This window comes from Ambystoma mexicanum, chromosome 9, assembly GCF_040938575.1.
Source record: "Ambystoma mexicanum isolate Mex_15411 chromosome 9, UKY_AmexF1_1, whole genome shotgun sequence".
In the NCBI taxonomy this organism is placed as follows: domain Eukaryota; kingdom Metazoa; phylum Chordata; class Amphibia; order Caudata; family Ambystomatidae; genus Ambystoma; species Ambystoma mexicanum.
The window spans coordinates 1,281,857,914-1,281,880,360 of record NC_090931.1 but is presented as its reverse complement, the minus strand read 5'-3'; the positions used below and the strand labels follow the sequence as shown (position 1 = coordinate 1,281,880,360).

Sequence of the window (22,447 nt, the reverse complement as noted above, 5' to 3'; positions counted from 1 at the left end):
GCTTAGAGAAGCGTTAATTGTGCCGCTTCCTAAGCCCAACAAACCAGGGCATAGCTGCGGCTCCTATAGGCTTTTGTCAATGTTGAACCAGGATAGCAAGATATTGACGGCGGTCCTGGCCAATAGACTGCGTAGAGTTATTAGCAAACTGATACACCCGGACCAGACAGGTTATGTTCCCAGCAGAAATATAACCCACAACCATAGGCGACTCCACCGGGTGATTGAAGAGGGGAACAGGAGCGAGGGGGATATGGCGGTTGTGTCCCTAGACGCAGTCAAAGCCTTTGACTCAGTGAGGTGGCCATGGTTGCTGGAGGCCCTGAGGGAGTACGGGATGGGGCCGGGCTATGTTAGGTGGGCAAAATTGCTATACAGTGAACCACTGGCCAGGGTGCGCACAGGATCGGTGATATCTGAGAGATGGCAACTTAGCAGGGCACCAGGCAAGGGTGCCCCTGGTCCCCGATGTTATACATTCTAGCTCTGGAGCCCCTGGCAGTGTACCTCAGACAACAATATGACATGATAGGTATTGAGGTAGGCAGAGAGAAACGTCTAATATCCTTGTATGCTGATGATTTGCTACTATATCTGAAATATCCGGAAGAAAATCTTCAATATATTCTAGAGGTTATGGAAAGGTATGCAGAACTGTCCGGCATAGCGGTGAACCCCCAAAAATCGAGCATGTTCCCATTGGGGAGCTACAGAGGAGCCCCTCTGGAGCGGTTGCCAATGTTGTCGGTACCATGGGCGGTTGATTCCTTCCGCTACCTCGGAATAGATGTGTATCACACGGTAGAGGAGGAACACTTGCATAATACCGAGGTGGCTGTGGGAAAAATCCGAACAAGTATGAAGTTTTGGGAGAAGTTGCCGCTGGCGATGATGGGACGGGGGGCGATGCTCAAAATGGTGGTCCTGCCCAGGCTGTTACATTTCTTCAGTAATATACCGTACTTGATACCCAAAAAGTTTTTTGTCAAACTGAATAGCATGTGCAGAGACTTCCTATGGCATGGCACTCGAAATAGAGTGGCGCTATGGAAGCTGCAGAACTTCTATGATAGAGGGGGCATTAAGCTGCCAAATTTTGAGGCCTATTATGTGGCTGGTCAGTTGCAATATGTAACCAAATGGCTTTCTGATGAGGTAACTCCTGAACTTAGGCTGTTTGGACAGGACTGCACTCCGGAGATTATTTGGTTGCCTAGACTTGAAATGAAAGAACGCCCGGGTATGATGTTGCTTGGGTGGAAGATGTGGCGTAGAGTATGCCGACTGATGGAGAACCCGTAGCCGTGTTCCCCAAGTGCCGCTAGTGGCCTTAGCAGGGGAAGACAACCAACTAAGAATGATAATCAGGACCTATTGGGAATCGGTCGGGCTGGTCACATTGGGAGATGTATGGCAAGAGGGGACCATTAAGGATTTCGAAGAATTGGGGGAAGAGGCAGGCTTGCACAGAGGCCAATATGTCACGTATCGTAGGCTAGTCCAGATTATTCGTAAAACCTGGCCAGAGACTGTACTGGTGGAGGAGCCAGACGCCATTATGGGGAATATATGAATCATCAGAAGGAGGTCACGAGATCTCTAGATTATATGAGATGATGATGACCCGGGTGGGGAAAGATTTGACACATTTGAGGCTGGACTGGGAAGCGGAGGTGGGGGCACAGATGACCGATGGGATGTGGGAGCGTGCTATGGGATACCACAAGAAAGTGTCCAGAAACACCAGATTGCAACAAATACAGTTATACATAACGCATAGAGCCTATATGACCCCCGAATAGAATATCTAAGTTTGTAAATGCAGGAAGACAAGCATGCCCAAAATGCGATAAAGAAGACGCTGATATGACACATATGTTCTAGTCCTGCCCAGTGATTGAAGGTTTTTGGGGGGGGAAGTGGCACAAAAACTAGCGGATAAAGGGGTCACGTTCAACATAGATACGGCCTGGGCCTGCCTGTTGGGAGGGTTTCCCAGACCACAGAATACTAAACATGTTGGGAAACTGAGGGACCTGGCATATGTGCTTGCAAAAAGGATTGCCATGGGCTGGCCACAAGCCACGGGTTGAGGTATGGTGGCGGGATTTGCAAAAATGGGCGGAGGCTGAAACGGTAGTATGGCAGGAGGCATGCAGCAAGTGCGGGGAAGAAGAAGTGGGTAATCTGATGGCATGGAGAGTGTTAGTAACGGGACTGTTTGGCACAGTAATGGATTCCACAGCTTCGGAAGAAAGTGATACCCGGCCGCATGCAGCAGATACTGAATGAGAAACGCAAACAAGCTCTTGAGGGGGGAGGGATTGGGGGAGCAGTAGTGCGCATTAATTGATGTTCATGTGTCTGTCGCAAATAATGCTGCTAGTTTGGTTTGTATTGTTTATTTGTTTCTAAAATAATAAAAACTTAAAAAAAAAAAAAGTTTCTACTTGCGGCTGTAAGCGGAGCCGCCCGTGATGCTCGGGCGGCTCACACGCCGTCACTTCGCTTCAGCTTATGGGCACGCCGGTGCCACGTATGTGTCACACGTACACCGCCGAGTGTGGCAGTATACATTGCGTGACCCTTATTAGTGAGTGAGCAGCCTCGCAGTCTCGCACACATGCAAGTCTGTTCGGAATTCCGCTCCTGTTTCGTCGCGCACCGGGCATGCACTTTCTGGTCACGGCACTGTTCGTTTTCATTTTGTTCCCACGTCGGGCTTCTTCCCCAGGTCTCGTGCCGTGACAACAGGGGATCCTCACAGCTCTGATCTGCTCGCGGCCCCTCCTGGCAGACATGACCTCAACGCAGCTCGCTCTTCAGCAACGGGCTGCTCGCGAATCCGCTTCACTTTCAGCTGATTTTGCTATCGTCATAGCGCTGATCCTCACCAACTACGGCTCTGATTGGGCAGTAATAGTTCATGCACTCGGGCAAACGATGTGTTCAGGCCAGGATGGTTACAATGTGTCACTTTTTCTCAGATCAATTCAGGAGCCTCCTCGGAAACATGTCCTCCTACATGGCTCTGTAGCCACGCCCCCGTCAAATTGTTATTTATGTAGCACTTTTGGCCAAGTGCTGTACATAGAACATATTTATCACAATTATCAACAATCCAAAGTCGGTACTCCTTTATCAACCTCGAAAGGATGAAAGGCTGAGTTGGACTTGCCGGGGTTCGAGCCTGCAACATACAGATCACGCAAATGTTGCAGCAATGAGTGCTCAACCGGCTGAGCTATCTTATTGGCTAACCTCCTTCAGAGGTCGGTTAACTGGTTGACTGAGGTATAATAATCACAGTACCTAGATGTTGGACGAACTATTTATGAAGCACTACATGAAGTTAAATACCTATCTGGATTGTCACAGGGACAGGTTTTGCTGAGTTTCTATTTCAATTACAAATGTAACTTTCATTTGTTTGTTTTTGAGCAGCGCTTGCGCTTCCTGGAGAGTCAGGTTTTCGATGTTTTAATTGTAGTCTTGAAGATTTGAGAGGCTAGAACATCTGTGATTGGTGTAATGACAATCACTCACCCTTGAGCAAAGACTCTGCTGCCACTGACCATTTATAGTAATGTACCCCATTGACTGCAAGGTTGAAGTGATGTAATCTAGACTGTGCATAGTCGTCATTTTACACACTTAGAATTAGAGTGTAAATTAAATCATCAGCGTAAAAATGATCTGCCTCTGCATGATTATGCACACGGCACCAGAACTCTGAAAAATACAATTGTGCAATAGTGGTTTGCTTTCACTGGGAAAAAAAGCAGAATTTGTTACAAAATGTTAATTCTCAATTGCAACTTGTTTTCCATCTTATTAATTATCCAATCCTAAAATTCTAGGAAATTATGCACGGTGCTTCTAAAGCTGAATGGAAAGAAACCATTCCTTTTTATCACAGTGTGCAGTTTCTTTTTATGAAAGGGTTCAGGAAAATACATTCTGTTTCAGAGGTGGCTTGCAATTGCATCCATGTAGATAAAAATCAAAAGAAGCCTCCTACTTTCTATCAAGTAACCTGACCTTTGCATTGCCCTCTGCTCTAAACCTGTGTGTAAATGTACCCAGGAAAATAATAAAGCTGTCGTATTTGCAAGATTTTCATGCGTAAAAAGGCCTAGTACCCACCTTATCTGGAGGCCTGTTTCCAAGTGTAGGAGCAAGTGTTTGCTGTTTAGCTTCTGCCTTGCTTTCTGGCTGTCCCACTGCACAGAAGTTCGTTTTGTGGGGTTCTGGTGGTCAAAAGGCGATCCCAAGCGACATAACCTGTAGTAAGTTCTCACCTGTTGTGAGGAGTTCGAATTGAAACTCGGACACAAGTTAGCTATGTTTTTGGTTAAAGATTGTAATTAAAATAAAAGGGTTGTTAAAAAGCCCCTTCGGGCCCTGCTCTAAGAGGGATTCCCTACCTAAACCAAAACTAAGGATCTGTCTGTGTCAGGATGTCAACATCATAACTGTCCTTGTGTCCAAAAGTTCTATTTTGACTCTTGCACTATGAACTAAACAAAAAGGTGAAAAGGTAAGTGTCTTTTTAACCTTTGATGCATTTTGAAAAAAGGGTTAGTAAAGAAAGGGTAAGTAATTCCAACTCAAAGGTTCTTCAGTGATAAAGAGTCCTTGTTCCAGAGGGTGACTCCCTTCCTCTGGATTGTTCTTTAATATAAACAGTTCTGATGCCTCTGAAGAGAAACGCTCATGTAGAAAGAATAATTTACTCCAACTCAAAAGTTCTCCCAGGATAGAGAATCCTTGTTCCATAGGGTGATTCCCTTCCCTTGGATTCCTCTTGACCACAAACAGTTCTCTATACAACAGTTCCTTGTGTCTTGTTGGGTCCACAGTGGCACTGCCACACACCCACAGTTCTATGGTTTTGAAGAGAGACAAATGAACGTGTCCATCATTGGTGCTGCCCTCCCCCTGTTTCGATGGTACAGACATGAATCGTGTACCTCGCTCATAGCATCTACCCCCTCACCACAATTGTATCGCTGCTGCGAGAGACCTTATTCCCTGAGACAATCTTACAGACCCTACCCGGATGACGTCACCGAAGCAATAAATCTACAGACGATGGAACCTCTGGATGAGCTGTAATCATGAAAGAGACAAAGGACATCACGGCTGAGTCCGGCACATGTACGCATTAGACACAAAGCACATGTACATCCAAGCACGAAGATACACGAACACTAGGTCAAATTGCACTTAGTCACGAAGTACATGCTTGCATCCACTAGGGAAGAAAACACATACTCATTTTTGCATGCTGAAACGCAGGGTGCACGAGAATACATATAAACGCTTGCTTAGTGCAGAATGCAACTAAAATGAGTGGCCATGTAAACTAGATGGAGGACGTATTCACTTTGGGTGAATAGGAGATAGTGGGAAGCCATAAGACAGCAGAGCCCAGCTGGACAGCATGAATAGCAAGTGCACAGATTGCCAAAGTTAACGGAGAAAGATGGGTTCGGACCAGCATTGGAAGAGTGCAGATAATGAGCAGATCCAGACAACAGACATCACTCTATCTGAAGATGCAAAGAAACAAATGTTACAGGAAGGTCGGGCTGTCATCAGCTCGCACCCGACACCGAGGAGAAAGTAGCTCGAACAAGTCTCGGGGGGAGAAGGGGATAATGACACTCATAGCAAAAAGTACTAAAATTCTCATAAATTACCGTGAAGGATGACTCGAAATACGGTCTCCACACACATGACTCACAGTTGGCAGAGAATACCTATTCATAGAGCCAGACATGGGCAGACAGAGACCTTTGTTCCCATCCATCTCTTTAGTATGAAAGGCACAATACAGTGTAAAGTTGAAAGCTAAATATCCTGGTCTGAGGCCTAGGGAATCGGGGAATGGTAAGTTCCCTGATTCCACACACAGCACCTTGGGACTGTTCTCACCACCTTCAATTGTTGCTCATGTGCTGGTAACAGTCCAAGCCCCCAAGGCTGAGAAGGCTATTCCCAACCAATCACTGCCTACCTTTCACGCTCACCTTAACAGTGTTGCAGCCGCCACTCATAGCTCACCCTGGTGACATGTTCCCCAAGTATCTTTTTGTAGGTGGTGCTAGGCGGAGTTATTCAATATTGCCAGACCAATTAGAGTAATAACCCCATATAGGATCCATACTCTACCATACCACTCACTCAATCATATCTCCCCTAGGTTTGCTCAATGTATCATGTGTTTGTGACATCATTTTGAAGTACGACTCCGTGGCAAGCCTTTATCAAGACGAGAGAGAACTGGAGATCATCCAATGTCCATTACCATCCCAGTTTTATTCGGATATTGTTCAAAAACTGTTTTTTCCCATATTGTTGGTGTCTTCCATTTTTTTTGGCGTGGGACGCTCCCTGTCAGTCTTCTGCATACCGGAGAGGGGGCCTCTTCCCCAACTCGACAGTTTTATTCACTTCAAAGTTCTGTGGCCAGGTCAACACAGTCCTAATATTCTTGCTTCGGACCTCCTTGTTTTCGCACATTTGCAAATTGCCTGGTATACTCTTCTGCTGGATTTTCTTGTACTTTCACCCCTGTGATTGCTTGGTATATTCCCCTGCCAGGACCTCTTATGGTCATGTAGTTTAACTTTTCTGCCAGGGCTTCTTATAATCATATGTTTCCACAATTGTACATTTACTTGGTTTGCTAATGTATCCTCTTGATATATTATTTGCTTCTGAGTTTCCATAGATTTGCATTTCATGCATTCACATACTGATAAGGGCTTTGGTCTCAATTCCCTTTACCTTTTTACAATTAGTTTTCTTTTTTTCTCTCTTGTTCTTCAGTCTGATTTACTATTATTTGCATTCGGCGCACCCGCCGACATGCCCTGGGGTACTCACTATTCTTGGGTTTACTCACCGCCTCTTGTTGGCATTCGTGGGCTCCTTTGCGATCACTCGGTGAAGGTACTCTTCCTGCTTTCCCTTTGTGACTGCTTTATCAGCGTCCTTTCGTTTCCCACGGCTTCCCTTCAGGATACCAGGTTTTGGTATGGGTTCTCGCTTGTAAGGGTCTGCTTTCTGTGTTCTCCGCACGCCCGGGCAGCTCTTCCTGTCTCCCGGCATCTAGGCAGCGTGTCACCTTCTCGCAGCGTTTCCCCTTCCTCTGCTCTGAGCTGTGCAGCTCCACCACACCTGTTCGAGACCTCGAGCTTCGCAGAGAGACAGACCGTTCACGCCAACAAAAGCAGCCTCTGACACTGGGCTGGCGATCCTTACATTTTCCAGGCATAGGTGTTTTCGGCCAAAAGCTAGAGTGCTCGCTGAACTTTGAAGCTTCTTCCTTTCTGCACTACTCTTCTCCTCTTCCTCGTCTCAGTATTCAGGGAATTCTGTTAGGAGTCCATTTTTGATGTTTGATGAAAAGAGTTTGGATAATCACTTTCAACATGCCTGGATGCTAAAGCAGTTCTAGATGAATAACTGGAGCTGATAAAGGCATTCTTGTTACTTCCACGCGGTAAACCAAAGTTGGGAGTTGGGTTTATATACTTTGGTGAAGCGTCTTTTCTATTCTTCCAAGGGGGAGGTGTAGAGATATGGCAATAGGCCATTAGGGTTTTGTTATGAGATGATTGTCTTCAAGAGCAAATGGTGGATACCATGTCTCATCCAATGAAGCCATGACATCACCCCAGAGCCTGTCTCCTCCCATGTAAGCCTCCCTCATATAGCCGCCCCCAGGATCAGGACCAGGTAGCGACTATGTCCGCTGGCCACATGAGAGGAAGTCACCGCCCTGGTATCCGGCATGACTCCATTGGATTCATCGCACTGTGCTAAATAGTTTTCCGTTTGGGAAGGAAGCATTTCTCTTCTTTAATGCTGTAGCTGTAGAGGAGTGAGAACACCATTCTCTTTCACACACGCTGTTGCGGGAAGGGTGCAGGGTTTGGCATAAATTGAGGATCTGCACTGTTTGACTAAGGGTCTCTGGATGCGCTAGTGTTTTTGTTAGGGAGTTATACACAAGTGGCTGTCTGTGACAGAACTTGGAAAAGCCCACCTTAGGTTATAGGGTTGTACCCCTTAGGTTTAGCCTGAACTACCCAAAAGTTTGTTAGCTATGGCTGAGCAGCCAGGCCTAGTCTATGGGGGGATGAGGGCTGTAGGATGGCACACATTAATCAGAGCATACAGGTAGTTCAAGGCAACACTGACACACTAGCAGTTATATAAAAATAGTTATTTATTGTATATACACTAAGGCTTCAGAAATAAGTCATGCAATTCACACAGTAATATCACTGTAGAATAAAAGGTAGCACGCTTTAAATCAAAATGGAAAGTAACAAAGTGAGAGAAACTACTGTTACTAATAAGCAAACTTAGATCAACTCTTGCAGCTTTAGTTAACCCCTACTTAACCACTCTTCAAAAGTCAAACCCTATACTAAATGAATCTCTGAGTCAAAGGGTTGCTGCGGGTCCAGTGACCAAGGGCTGAGGAGAAAAACGGCAGGTAAGCAGCAAACGGAATAAAGTCTTGCAAGATGTCTTCAGGTTTGCAGGTAAGTAGTAGTTAGTTTTGGCAATTTAGAGCCCAATGGGTTGTTCACCCCAATGGGAATCAATCAGGGTGCCGCAAGGGGGTTGCAAGTAACCGCTTAACTGCACCTCTCCAAAAACACATGAGCAACATAACAAGAAAAGGTAAGTACCTAGGCTTGGAACAGTACCTTATCAATGAAGAACCTGGTGGAGCACGTTGGCACCCAAGGTGAGGCGCCAGTTGTCCCCAGTTCGGGTTTCTTGGCTTGAATGGCTGAAGAAGGAACTTTGGACGGCACAAACTGATGCACTTGAGCAGTGTATCTTCGCTGCACTAGTGCGCTGGAACCCTTCACAGGCTTGAGTTCAGCAACTGTTGTAGTCTCGAAGACTTTTCTTCGGTTGTCGGTCGTCGACTCAGCTGAGGGGACTTCAAGGAGTGGAAAAGTCTCACTGCAGGCCCACAAGGTTTCAGCTGGATCCCTGATTTACAAGTAATTGCACCGCAAAATTACACAGGTCGCAGGGCGTTGGGAGTTTGCTGCCCGGGAAGGTCGCAGCTCTTCGTGGGATGGTGCAAAATGCAGATGGTCTTGAGACTGGCTAGGCCCAACTGTCAGGGGAGGAAGTCGCCTTCAAGAGATCTTCCCTGTCACTCGGAATTCAATGTCGGGTCTTCAGCGGCCACTCAATGGCTCTGGAAGTTGCTGGGACGTCGTCCTATGAATTCCTCTTCGGATCTTCAGTCCAGTGGTCGACTTGCAGGTTCAGCTCCAAGACCCTCGCCTTATAAAGGAGAACTGGCTGAGCCCACCATTCAAGCCTTTCATGCAAATCTGGGGGGTCTGTCTCAGGATGGGCCACCTCCCAGTTCCAATTGGTTCCAGGCAGGCACCCTGCAGAACAAAGCCAGGGGGGTTTTGGTTTCCTACCCCACTTCCTGTCTTTTCACGCACTCCTGAGAGCCTTGGCAAACTTTCCAAGGGAAGCCCGTCAAAGACAAAAGACCCATCAAGACCTCCGCACCTAGGCAGGTAGAAGAAGGCTCAAGTAACAACAATTCATCGTGAACAGGACTTAAAATAGTACAGCCACCATTTTAGGTAAAGGGTGACCCCTGTGTCCATACTGCAGCTGTGAAGGCAGCCTGCGGTAGACAGACCCTCCAGGATTTTGTGGCATGAAATGGCAAATTTTGTGGCATGAAATGGCAGATTTTGCAGCACAATATTTATTGACTGGAGGGTGCAAGATTAGTACATTGCAGGAAAGAGTCCGTGTGCAAGGCTTCAAGAGAGCCAGGGTGTCATTATATGTATCTTTTGTATCAAATAAATAGGAAGAGTCCTAGATGTCTCTGGCTTGGCAGAACAGTATTGGTTTTGGCTACGTTTTTTGGTTTAATGTGCATGCTTATTTAATATTATTAACATTATTAATCATTATCAGTTGTAATGCTGAAAATATTCCTGTTCTATGTTCTCCAATCCCCCAAACACCCTCACACTTCTCTCACCCAACACACCTCCCACGTCTCACCAATTCCCCATCACAGCTTGTATTTTCGAACCTCACGCTCATTCATACATAATCCAATGCTCTGTCACACTGCCAAGTCACAATTTGCGCTCTCCGGTCCCTGCCAAACTCCAAATCATACTTCCAACTCACAACCTACGCTCCCCAATTGCTCCTGCAGTATACAGTCCTTCATTCATGTGTGCTACTTCTGCATCTTGCATCCTTTCTCACATTCTATCACACTCTTCCCTTATCCTTTCTCCCAATTTGCAGCTTACTGTCTCTTTCCGGCCAACCCCTCTCTGCTTTTGGCCAACTACTACCACTGAGCCCACGCTCCTTCCACTTTCTGCACCTCTGCTCCTTCTCTGATTTCTGGCCCACCGCCCCACTGAATCCGCTCTGCTCTCTTGCCCACTGCTTACCCCTCTGAAGCACTGCTCTCCCTCTGATCTCCCATTGCTTTCTTGCCTACCACTCCACAGCTTACCCATCACCCACCCTCTCTCTCCTATCTCTCACATATTGTGACAATTTTTTAATTTTTGAAAACTGTAGGTATTGCCCCAGACCCTCAAAAAATGGGGCATCTAAAAATAGAGCAGAGGATGTGCTGTTTTTAGAAAACCCATTTTGGGAAATGAGCAGGCCACCTTATTCTCTAAGGTGACCTGCGCATTTCCACAGCGCTGAGCTGTAGTGCAAACAATGCGCTGGCCAGCCGCCTTGAATACGTTTGTGTTGGAAGCGCTCTCCCGACAACTGTCTACAGGCTTCCTGTTCATTTCACCATGACTGGCCGTTAAGGGTCCTGCCACTGTAAAATGCAACGCAAAAAAACAAATTTCTATCCCATTTGGGGTACAGAAATGCAAGTGAGACAGCGGCGGTCACACTTTAAAACTTTTTTTTTAAAGTATTACCCGAGTCAGTAGGGTCAGTATAGACCCTATAATGCAGTGGTACCCCTCGTGCACCTATTCAAAGTGGGCGCATAGGGTTGCCTACAATTTCTGCACATTTAAAAGCACATCTTGTTTGTCAATTTGGGATGCGCTTTTAAATGTGCAGAAACGCGCACCGATTTGCGCAAAGGGGTGAAAAAGGACATGTGAATGGGCGCATATAAGAAGCATCCATTCAGATGTCCTTTGTGGATTCTACTGCTCTTTTCTTTGCGCAAGTGATGTGCTTGCGCATTTCATTTCTTGAATCAGAAAAAAAAGAGTTGAGAAACTGGCCTCTTGAGTATTTATTTTTTTACAAAATTTGTTTTGCAAAAACGGCTGTTGTTGTGCTTTTTTTTTTCAAAACGGACGTTTTTCATGGCATTTTGCAGGATTGCAAAATCGCGATAAACTGGAGGGTCTGGGTAGAAGTCCACAAAAAGTTGTGCAAAAAGGTGCATTGCCACGAGCCTGTCAGATAAACTTGTTACAGTAACTAAAAGGTTGCTGGAATAGTGAGAAAATGTATGCAATGTTTCCACTCCGCACTCCCCAAAAGGTGGGGTGTGCTGATCTCACAAAATAAAATACAGGCGGGACTAAAGAGAGCCCCCAGCTGCGCCCTGGTAATAGTAGTTAACCCAGGTAAAGAAAGTGCTGTAAAGTAAATGGTAGCTGCCAGAAAACATGGAGGAACAAAGCATGACTGCATTAGAAAGTATCAAAAAAGGTTAAAAAGGGTTCCCAGGTACAGAGTAAAAGACTGAGTGTGGAAAAAGGGTCCCACTCACTCAGGAGAGTTAGATAAAAAACATAGAGTCCAGCAAAAAGTGCTGGGGTGACTCACAAGTGGAGAGAATACACTCAAAAATGAAATACCACCCAACAGTTTTCCTATAGTGTATTTTTACCTCAATCCCTGATAGTCATTCCAGAATCCACTTTGTGGTTTAGATCTCTAAATCTGATGCATCTTGGGAGATGCAGTTCCGAATACCTGGTTTCTTTGGGAACTGGTAGTTTCTAATGAGTTGCTCCCGCAGGTGGTTTGGGAATCTTTTAGGGCTGGTCCTGTCAGTCTTACTCTCAGGACCGGGAACTGGATGTGATGTTGGCACTGTGATTGGCACATCACATGTCGTCCTCAAGCAGGATTAGTCTCTATACTCCCCCAAACCTTAAAGGAAGCAAAGCAAAAGTCCCATGGAGTTTTATATCTAAATGGGACGACTATTTGAATAAACAGGCTTTGAGAGCTCCCCCGGTTCAACCTAAGCATGCTGTTTACTGGCTTCACCCTCCCAAAATATTTGTATACCTGGAGCACGACCTATTCAGTTATGTTGGTGGAATTGTAGCGGCGGTCTTGCTTCCCATTGGCTTTCTTCTGGAAAGAGATTTTGACAGCCGCTAAATCCATACTTGTCTATCCTATTCATAGCGATCTGGCTGCTAGGTCTTCGAGATGCAAACACCAGTGATGTACACCCAGGAGACTGGTTTCTAATTTCTTTGCTGCACACCATGGTGGGCATTCAGTCTCGAAGCAAACAGATCTGTATCGAAAGGGCCCCATTTTCGCTGCAACTTCTCGAAGACAGATTTGTGTAGTCTCCAGTCGCTGGAGTCTGTTAGGTACCTGGAGTTCCAATCCGCTACTGAGTTCTTCGCTCCCGGAAGATATTCTGCCTTTACTGCGATCTCTCTCTCTAAGCACAAGTGCCAAAAATCTTTGGCTAGCTCGTGCCTCCCAGTTTGTTGATATATCTTACCGCTGAGATATTGTCCATCATTAGAAGAGCATTTCGCCTGATCTTTGGTAAAAGCTTTGACTGCGAACGATCCTGCCAGAAGTTCTAGACAGTTGATGTGCAGTGTTAGCTCTTCTCGTGACCATTTTCCTCCCGTCTCTACGAGACCGCATCTTGCTCCCTAGCCTGATCTGCTGGCATCTGACTCTGACTATCTCTGGTAGATCTCTGAATATGACTCGACCATTCCAGGCCTCCATGTTGCTGAGCCACCAGTGTGTCTCCGTCTTGCTGTCTTCGTCTAGAGGGACTAGGTGATGATACCTCCATCCCTTCTGCAAGTACCTTATCTTGAGCCTCTGAAGAGCTCGATAATGTAAGGGCCCTGGGAATATTGCTTGGCTAGAGGCTGCTAGAAGACTGACTATACTGGCTAGATTCCGAAGCAATATAACCAGTCTCTTAAGAGCTGCTCTCGGATCTCTCTTTATCGTTCTGATCTTGGGTCCAAGGAGCTCTAGCGTGGCTTTCTTTGTGTCTATCATGAAACCTAGAAACTCTATTCTCTTGCATGGCATTAGGGCTGATTTTTCCATATTGATAAGAAATCCCAGTCCTGAAATCAATGATTTCGCCCATTGGACTTGCTTCAGTAACCTCTCTTTGTCCTCGGCCATAAAGAGAATGTCGTCTAAGTAGATGATCATTCGAATCCCCTCGTCTCTTAGAGCTGCCGCGAGGGGTCTCATCAGTTTGGTGAACACCCAAGGGGTGGATGCGAGCCCGAACGTCAGGGTCTTGAACAGCCATCTCTGCTCCTTCCATATAAACTGAAGAAAAGGGCGGTCTTGAGGAGCCACATGCACCATCAGATAGGTGTCTTTCAAATGTAGACGTGCCAGCCAGTCTCCCTTCCTGAGGAGATCCGCTAAGAGATGGATACCCTCCATCTTGAAGTGTCTGTACACTAGCCAGCTGTTCAGTTCCTTAAGGTTTATAACTGGCCGTACCTTGCCTTTCCTGTGCACTAAAACATGTTGCTCAAGTAACCTATTGAATGAGGCTGAGCTCTCTCTATGGCTTGTTTCTACGCTAGCAGACGTATCTCCCTGTCTAGTAACGCCGCCTCTGCTTCTGAGCTGTGTAAGCGCGGTGGGGAATTTAGCTGCTTGGGGGGTCGTATGAATTCTAGCTGATAGCCCTGCACTGTCTGCAGCACCCATGTGTCTGCTGAAAACTTGCACCAATTGTGTATAAAGCATGAGGTTCTGCCTCCTACAGGCGGGTATGTCGCATTGCGCTCTCTCACCTGAGTTGTTATTTTGGTGTCTGAAGTATCCTCTGCCTCTTCTCCCTCTGAAGCCTCTGCTTCTGTTTGGAAAGAAGGCATCTTGTTGACGCGATTCCCAGTATTGGGCTCTCAGACCTTGGTGCTTTCTGTTAGAGTTAAAGCAGCTGGTCGATCGGCCTCTATGACGACCGGCCCCGGGAAAAAACCTGTCCAGGGAACACCTTTCTTATCGATGCTTGTGCTTTTTTCGAGGGCCGTATAGGTTCCCACAAACCTGCTCATTTCTTTAACAAACGTGTCTCTGAAGTGCAGACCTTGAGCGCCTTCTCCCGCCTCGTACGAGGCCAAGTCGCCTAGCTTGTTGTCTATCTTCAGCAGCATGGATCGCCTCCGCTCTGCTGGAATGGCTGTGTTTGCGTTCCCTAGTAGACATACGGCTCGTTGTGCCCAGCCCGCTAGGATTAAAGGATCTACTGGTTCCCCAGTATCCTTGGCCCACTCCGCTAGGTCCATGATCTTTGCAATGGGCCCTGTTAATTCCAGTATCTTGTCTTGACAAGATCTCCATGCGCGGTCCATTCCTTTCCTGACTTCCTTACTCGCTTTGGTGACAAAGGTAAGCATTTTTGGGTCTAGTTCTGGATTCTGAGGCTTTTCCGTTGAGCTCTGGTCTGGGGCACTCAGATCTGAGCCGGAACCTTGTTTCCTTCTCTAATGGCTTCCTGATCTTCTGAGCCATGTATATTTCCACTCTTGGTGAAGGGGTCCATTCTGTGGACCTAGGATGTCTAATTGCATCCGGCTCGAACATATCTGCTATGTCATCTTCTGGTGTACCCTCCACTGTGCTGGCTTTATTGGTACAGGATGCTTTGGGTTGCTCTGTCACCCTCTCCTTACTCAAACTACCATCTTCATCCTGACCGTACTTTTCAGATGATGAAAGAGCTTCACTTACATTATCCGCCCCTGTGGTAGGGGTTATGAGGCAGGGCACTTCTGATTTTGCCAGAGAGGTTTCATTCAATCTGTTGAAAGCATCAGCTGCCTCCTGGGGCTTCTCTCTTATTCCCCTGATAGAGCCGGGGGGGGGGGTAGAAGAGTGCTTTCTCTTCCGGGCTGCTTTACGCCCCTTATTAGTGTCTTCCAGAGGTCTAGTGGAGGTCCCCTCACCTGGGTCTTCTTGACAGCCAGTAAATCCTCGAGGACTTGGAGTCTCTCTTGTATGGGTTGCACTCCTTGAGCTACTGCTCTCACTAGTGAATCACCTAACACTCTCTTGAAGCTGAGTGATAGGTCTATCTCTTCCTCCTGCATATCTGTCTCTTGCTCCTCATACTCCTCCCAATATTCTTCACCCCTGTCGCATGCCATGGTTAACTCTGAACTCGGGGGCTGTGCTTCTGTTGGGGGGGTATGCAGTATTTGACCAGTGCTGAAATCAGCAAGCTTGTTCAGGAGTCCCTGTAGAACTGTGCGTTCTGTATTGGCAACATTTTCTTTTTTTTAATTAATTCATTTTTTAAAACAATTTCGGTGCTACCTCTGGATTTGCCTTTAAAATGCCTGAATGCAGAGTTTCTCGCTGGCGTGAGGACTCTTTAGGAGTGCTGCGCGGCTCTTCTTATGGTCCGTGACCGTTAGAGGAAGAGAAAATGATTTGCGAATGCGCAAATCATGCTTTGGCGCGTACAACTGCGCCACAGCCACCTTCAGGAGTTCGGAGCTCCGGTGGCGTTCTGAGGTACTTTTTATTCGATTGATCTGAGGACGAAACGAGCCCAAGAGCGAGCGATAACGCTTGCCGGCCGGTCTCTCCTTGGAAACGTATCCTGCAGTGAAATCTATACTTTTAAATTAAAATATCTATATAGATATGCTCGCTTGTGCGCGCTAAACACTGTAGCATTAAATTAAACGCAGCGCATATCTGTCAAATGAAAACTGTTATGCTTAATTCTTTACATATTAAATGTAAATGAACTCATTATGAGTCTATGTGTGTAAGATCTAGAAAACTGTACTTAGCTGTGTCTGCAGCAAGAAAGAAGAGGAAGGCACCTAGGAATGGGAGGACTTATACTATCAGGGGAATCCTCATTGGTGGTTGAGACTGAGGCTAGGACTACAGGCCAGCAGAGGCCTCATGGGAATTGTAGTGCGTTCACTACCTGGACTTGATTTGGAGATCCACGTTGGATGAAAGTTGTTTATGTCAGTCTTATTCTGTTTAAAAAAAAATAATAATCTAAAGAAATGAAGTTGAATTTGAAAAGCTGTGTTTAAGCAGTAATAAAGGAGAATAAAGCATAATTCTCACCTCCGGTCTTGTCATAGAATCAAATTCATCACATCACACTTACAGCTAGTCAATCATTCTTATACATTTGAAAAACCTTAAATATTAATTGCGAGTGACACAGAGTGGCCGGAAAAGCTACGTGGCCAGAATGTTTGTACTTCATTACATACATTCTTATATACGAATTTACCAAGGTGCCGGTCGCCTAAGGGCTGTACACTCCACCACTAAATGTTTACAAGTTTCTTTCGTGCAAACCTCTTTACTGTAGCCGCAACCAGGATCGAGTACTAAAGACATATTTCTTTCTAGCGTGCAAAATTAACCTGTTTCACATTTATTTTCCTGGTATTGCAGCATGAGCAGGAAGAATGGGAAAATATAAACAAGCTTTTGAAACGTCACGGCTTCAGTTCAGTATGTCTTACTAAATTAAGAGACACCGGAAGTTCATCAGGTATGTGTCATATTTTCTTGTCTTTTTCTCAAAGGCTCCAGTGTACCAAGGTGCTGTCAGGCGTAGCAGCCTTGTTATGCATTTCAGAGGGTCTTGGGGGTATAGTAAGGCATAGATCATTTGAAACAAAAGCCAATTCCACATGTGCTGTTCAGGAAATATAGTGAAGCATCAAAGTGTCACCTCTTACATTTTTCATAAATATGCTGCAGTGCACCCTTCCTACAAAAAAGATGTGAAATGGAACCTAGTTTAATAAGTCTTATGAAAAATTGTATATTATGCAGGCTCGGACTTCTTGGTGATGGTAATTAAAAACGACATACATAGCCAACTATAGCACATAAAAGAATGATTACTCTTAGCTGAATGCCTTACTTTCTCTGTCCAGTGTTCCATATAATGTGTTTCCTAGGAGATGTAATTTATGACACTGATTTCTACTGAAACCAAAACTTGGCTTTAGCAAAGCAACATTTATCTTGGATCCCTTTAATATAATTGAAAAAGTAATGTAGGTCTGAAACTTGTGTTGACTGAATGCCTGCAAATGCAAGTTGTCGAACATTTGAAGGCGCATGTTTACCCGCATAATAAACCTAACCTCATGCAGAAAAAGAAGTATGTAACTGACTTTATATGTACATGTTGCTATCCTGTTTGCAGCCCCACTTTATTGTATGATACACCTCGCAAGAATGACCTCTGCCCAAAGGAGCATTGAACCGTGACACTACCGGATAAACAGGTCACCGTGGTGCGATTAAGGGCATCGTTTTCTCCCCACAGCCTAATGGCAAATGCCGACTCCACAGTCCGGTGCTTACTATGCCAGAAAAGGGCATCCAACTCTTGAATTATGGGCGTTGGGACCCTAACCATAAATTACATAGATCATCATCCTTCACGAGTAACCATACCACTATTGGGGACCTGCTAAAATGCGATTGATGTTATTTATTTGTTATTTTAAACAAACTAGTATGCTCAGCTGATAAATAAAACTGTCGGCAACCTATGTACGGAACACATTTTTTGTAGCCTAAATTCATGAGGAGTGCAAGGCTCTCCCATCTCGGTACAACTCCCCATTGTAAAACTGATGGCATAGCTATAACTGCCCTTAGAGACATTCTCGTCTTTTAGTCGGAACTCTTCCTTCCCCCTGCATTGCCACCTCCTGGCCACGGCATGGGCTGTCCTTCAAGGTTTAAGGGAGTCACCAATTCTTTAGTTATTTTTTTCCCCTGGACCCTTTCAAGACCACCAGGAATCAATTCTGCAATGAGTGAATTCCTACCCATCAATGCTGTTAACTTGACGGTGACCGCCCATTTAGTTGCAGTGGCCTCCTTTGGCCCACAAGGTTTACCAACGGAGCCCTCGAATCAGAGCTCACTATCCTCACAAACTACTCCTGATGTCTAAAACACGCCTTGATAAAGACCCTGTTCGGTCAAAACACTTGTCGGTATACATGTTTAATCAAATCGCCTTGAATATAAGGCTCAAGTGTTTAATTAAATCACCTGGCATATACCCAGTATACAATATTCAGCTTTTATTATTTACAAGAGCCCATGGACCGATGGATACTATCAACATCTGTGATCCAGCGCCTGGTTTGAGTGCAGTTCCCCCACTATATCTACTCAAGCTAGTCCCATGTTGCATTCAACGTACTGGATCAAGTCTGCCCCTTTCATTATGTAGACACGGGCACTATAGAGCTCTGTTAAACTCTCAGCGGTTGATGCCAGAGGATTAACCTGAGAGCACCAGTCAAGGCATTCTCTAAATTCAAAGACCTACTGCCACCCAAGGGACAAGTCATTGCTACTCAATCTTCCTGCCTTTTCCCACCATGTATCGAGTGGCTACAGGATCAACATGGCTGGTTTAACGCTTCCACTCTTGAGGAATTATCGTCCACTAAATCCTCTGTCGGTCAGTTGTTCTGTCGCCAAAGCTTAATGTCTTTTCCATGCCTGGGTGCGTCACAACTGCCTACTGTGACAGGGAACTGAACCTGTTGAGGGGAGCTGGGGGACCCCTCTCACCCTGGGTCAGTTGGCCGACCAAGGTGTTTGTGGGAGCCAGTCCTGCCTCAGAGGGAATTGGACGAGATCCAGTCTCTGTCCCCTCCATATGTGCCTGGTTAAATGTGCAGATTTCCACTTGCTCTCAGCCCATGCCTACCGCCTCATGTGCTGGCCATGGTTTTCTGTCTTTCTCTCCAGGACTGCAGCATCCTGAAACCCATATGGCAATGAATGGCACAGGCAATCCACAGGAGAGACAGCAATAAGCCTACAGTAAGCTGTAAAGTGCTCTTGGAAGGCCGGTGGTTTGATGGCACCTCGCAACAAGAACAATCTCTAAAATTGGCTTTTCGAAATGGATTGTGTCCTCCCACGTATTCCTCATCTTAGATATCTTTTCTCCCAGCTCTGCTGCTTCGGAAAATGTTTTCACCAGAGGGCGCTGTGCTCGAGGCTGCGGAGTCGTAGGTCCTCGAGGGCCGCTGTTGAGCGTTGACGTCATCCGCTGTATAAAGAGCTCGAGCCACGCCCGTAACCTCAGTTCTGTTTTTCAGAGCACTGCTTCGTGTCACAGAACGGCGCATCAGGTTTTTTCTCATCTACTCCAACCACACCTAAGACGGGTTTCAATGTCTGAAGTGTGGTAGGAAAATGTCAATTACCGACCCCCAATCGGAATTGCCTTTGGTGTCTCAGCCCTAACCATCGGGTTTACGAATGTGGTACGCATCAGGCCATGTCCAATAAGGCTCTTGGGGAATGGAAAGGTAAGGTGGCGTGGGGGAGGAATCTTATAGGTCTTCGAAGAGACAAAAAGATTCAGGAAAATCTCGGCATGGGTCGAGGAGGTCAAGGTCCAAGAGTCGCTCGAGGAAATCCTCCTCGTCTTCGTCCAAGAGGTCAAAAAAACGACGTCACAGGTCTTCTTCCTCCACTTCCTCCTCGTCTGAGAGAAGGGTGACTTATCCTTCCAAGCACAATTCCCCTGAAAAATGGGAGGCCGTTAGGGCTTCGATGCTTAAAATCTTTGAGAAAGCGGCTCAGACCCCCTCAAAAAAGCCGTGTGGAGATCATGTCCCTGCCCACTCCAAAAGTAACAGAGGGAGATCAAAGACTAGGCACGCGAGATCCAACAAACAGTCGAGGGTGTCATCAGGGGAAAGTTCTCCGACACCTCATGTAAAGGCAAAACCACTAGTGTATAAATCAGGGGTAGCGGAATCGACGTCGAAGTTGAAGTCCGACTCGACACATTCTACGACGATGGCATCGAAACCGCCACTGAAAATGGCGTCGACACCTTCGACAGTGTCGAAGCCTACTTCGACGGCATCTGAGCCTCCTTCGAAGACGCCGAAGCCAGCGTCCATACCATCGACGCCTTTATCGAAGCATTCCTTAATACCGACGCCAAAGTCAACGCCATTGTCCAAGCCTAAGTCGGTGCCACCCCCTTTACCAGAAAAGGTTTTCCAGCCTCAACACAGGCAGGAATTTTTCAGATCTATGACATCTATTTTTGAAGAGCAGTCCTGTGAAGAGGGTGTAACTTCAGCTGGGGTTAGGTTTGGAGCCAAGGAGGTTCCTGAAGAGTTGGTAGACCCGAGTACCAAGATGACTGATCTTTATGATTGTCTTCAAAACGCCAGTGGCCAAGACACTTCCCCTGAAGTGGATTTTGGGAAACCAGACCCTGCAGATCATGCAGGTTCTGGGTATAGGAACCTCATGGGAAGGGTCATTGATTTCATGGATTGGAAAGCAGCTTCCCCAAGTTTCGACCAGGATGATATGACTGATATCCTGACTGTGGGACCTCAAATAGATCCTGTCCCCCCTTTCCATAAGGTACTACAAAAAAGGGTGATGGCAAATTGGGATACCCCTGATTCAGGTTCGGTAGTAAATAAAAAATGTGTGGCAAAGTACAGACCATCTTCATCAGATCCTTAATATCTATCTAAACATCCCTCTCCTGAAAGTTTAGTGGTCCAAGCTGCTTGGGCCGGAAAGTCTTTTCTTCGGGCAGCATGGCCCTTAAATCGACTAATGTAACTTGCACTTTGGCAAGATTTACATACACCCTGTGGGACTGTATGACATCAGCGACTGAACACATCCCGGAGGGTGAGGACATGATGGTTTCCTGGCGATAGTGAAAGATGGGAAAGAGGCTAAGGAGGAATGCTTCCAGTCAGGACTGGACACTGCTGAGAGTGTAAGCAGGTCCATCGCATCTAGCACGGTCCTACGCAGATTTGCAAAAATCTGGCTTTGCACCTGATGTGCAGTCCAGATTAATCAATATGCCCTTTGACCGTGTTGAGGTTGTTCGGCAGCAAGGTGGACAAGAGCTTGGAGAAGCTGCAGACCTCGAAAGCGGCAGCAATATCACTCAGCGCCGCTATAAGACAGCCTCAACAACACTCCTACGCAGGGTCATTTTCCTGGAGGAGTTGTCCCTTTCGTTTCTACTCCTCCTTCGGAAGAGGGAGGTGGCAGGCCAGCCAAAGAGGCCAAGAGAGAAAACCCCTTCATGGCGGAAAAGGGAAAGGTGCTAGATCAGCCCCAGCAGCGGCTACTACCTCCTCAGCCACTGCTGCAGCTGCTGCAAAGCAACTTCGAGGTCTTCACCCACAAGACCCCGGTGGTAGGCAGAATCACTCAGTATCTGAACGAATGGCGGGACATTATGTCAGATGCCTGGGCGCTAGAGATAGTGACCCATGGTTACTGCCTTCCTTTTCATCAAAGACCTCAAGGTCATCCACCGGGAGCGAACTCTGTCAACAATCCAGACCCGCTCCTTGTGCAGGAGATTTCAACCCTGCTAGAGAAAGGTGCAATAGAACATGTACCTGTAGCGGAAAGGAACAAGGGTTGGTACTCCCCTTATTTTCTCATCCCCAAAAAGGACGGAGGATTGAGACCCATCTTGGACTTAAGAAATTTGAACAAATTCCTCAAGAAGGACAAGTTCAAGATGGTGACTCTTTCTCAGATCCTTCAGGCTCTTCAGCTTCAGGACTGGCTGGTTTCATTGGACCTTCAAGATGCTTACTTTCATATGCCAATCCATCTCGAGCACAGAAAGTACCTGAGGTTTGCGGTTCTCACTATCAGTTTCAGGTTCTGCCATTTAGGCTGACCTCTACCCCAAGGGTTTTCACCAAGCTGATGGTGTTAGTGGCAGCGAGTCTCAGCAGAGGGGGGGGATTCATGTCTAACCTTACCTGGACAATTGGCTAATCAGGGCAAGTTCACCCGAATGAGCCCAGGAACATCTGGCCATGACCTGCCACTTCTTACACAGACTGGGCTTCTCCCTCAATAACAAGAAGTCGCAAATGATTCCAAGCCAAAGACTCCAATTCATTGGAGCAGTCCTGGATACTTGCTAAGGGAAAGACTTGCATCCAGAGGAGCGAGCTCACCACATTCTGCAGATGGTAACAAATTTTCAAAATGCCCAACATCTGCCGGCATTCGATTTTCTAAGGTTGCTAGGCCTCACGGCATATTGCATTTTTCTGGTGCCAGAGGCCAGATTGAGGATGAGATCCCTTCAGTGGGCCCTCAGGACTCAATGGTC

At 46.4% G+C, this 22,447-nt stretch overlaps 1 protein-coding gene across 1 annotated transcript in view; it reads left to right on the top strand.

The window, feature by feature from the left end:
• Positions 1–22,447, top strand: part of CEP70 (centrosomal protein 70) — a 1,232,997-nt gene that overhangs the window by 25,212 nt on the left and 1,185,338 nt on the right. Inside the window, exon 3 of the mRNA XM_069616613.1 lies at positions 16,714–16,813. Coding sequence (XP_069472714.1) covers positions 16,714–16,813 — 100 coding nt within the window. The remainder of the gene's footprint in view (positions 1–16,713; positions 16,814–22,447) is intronic.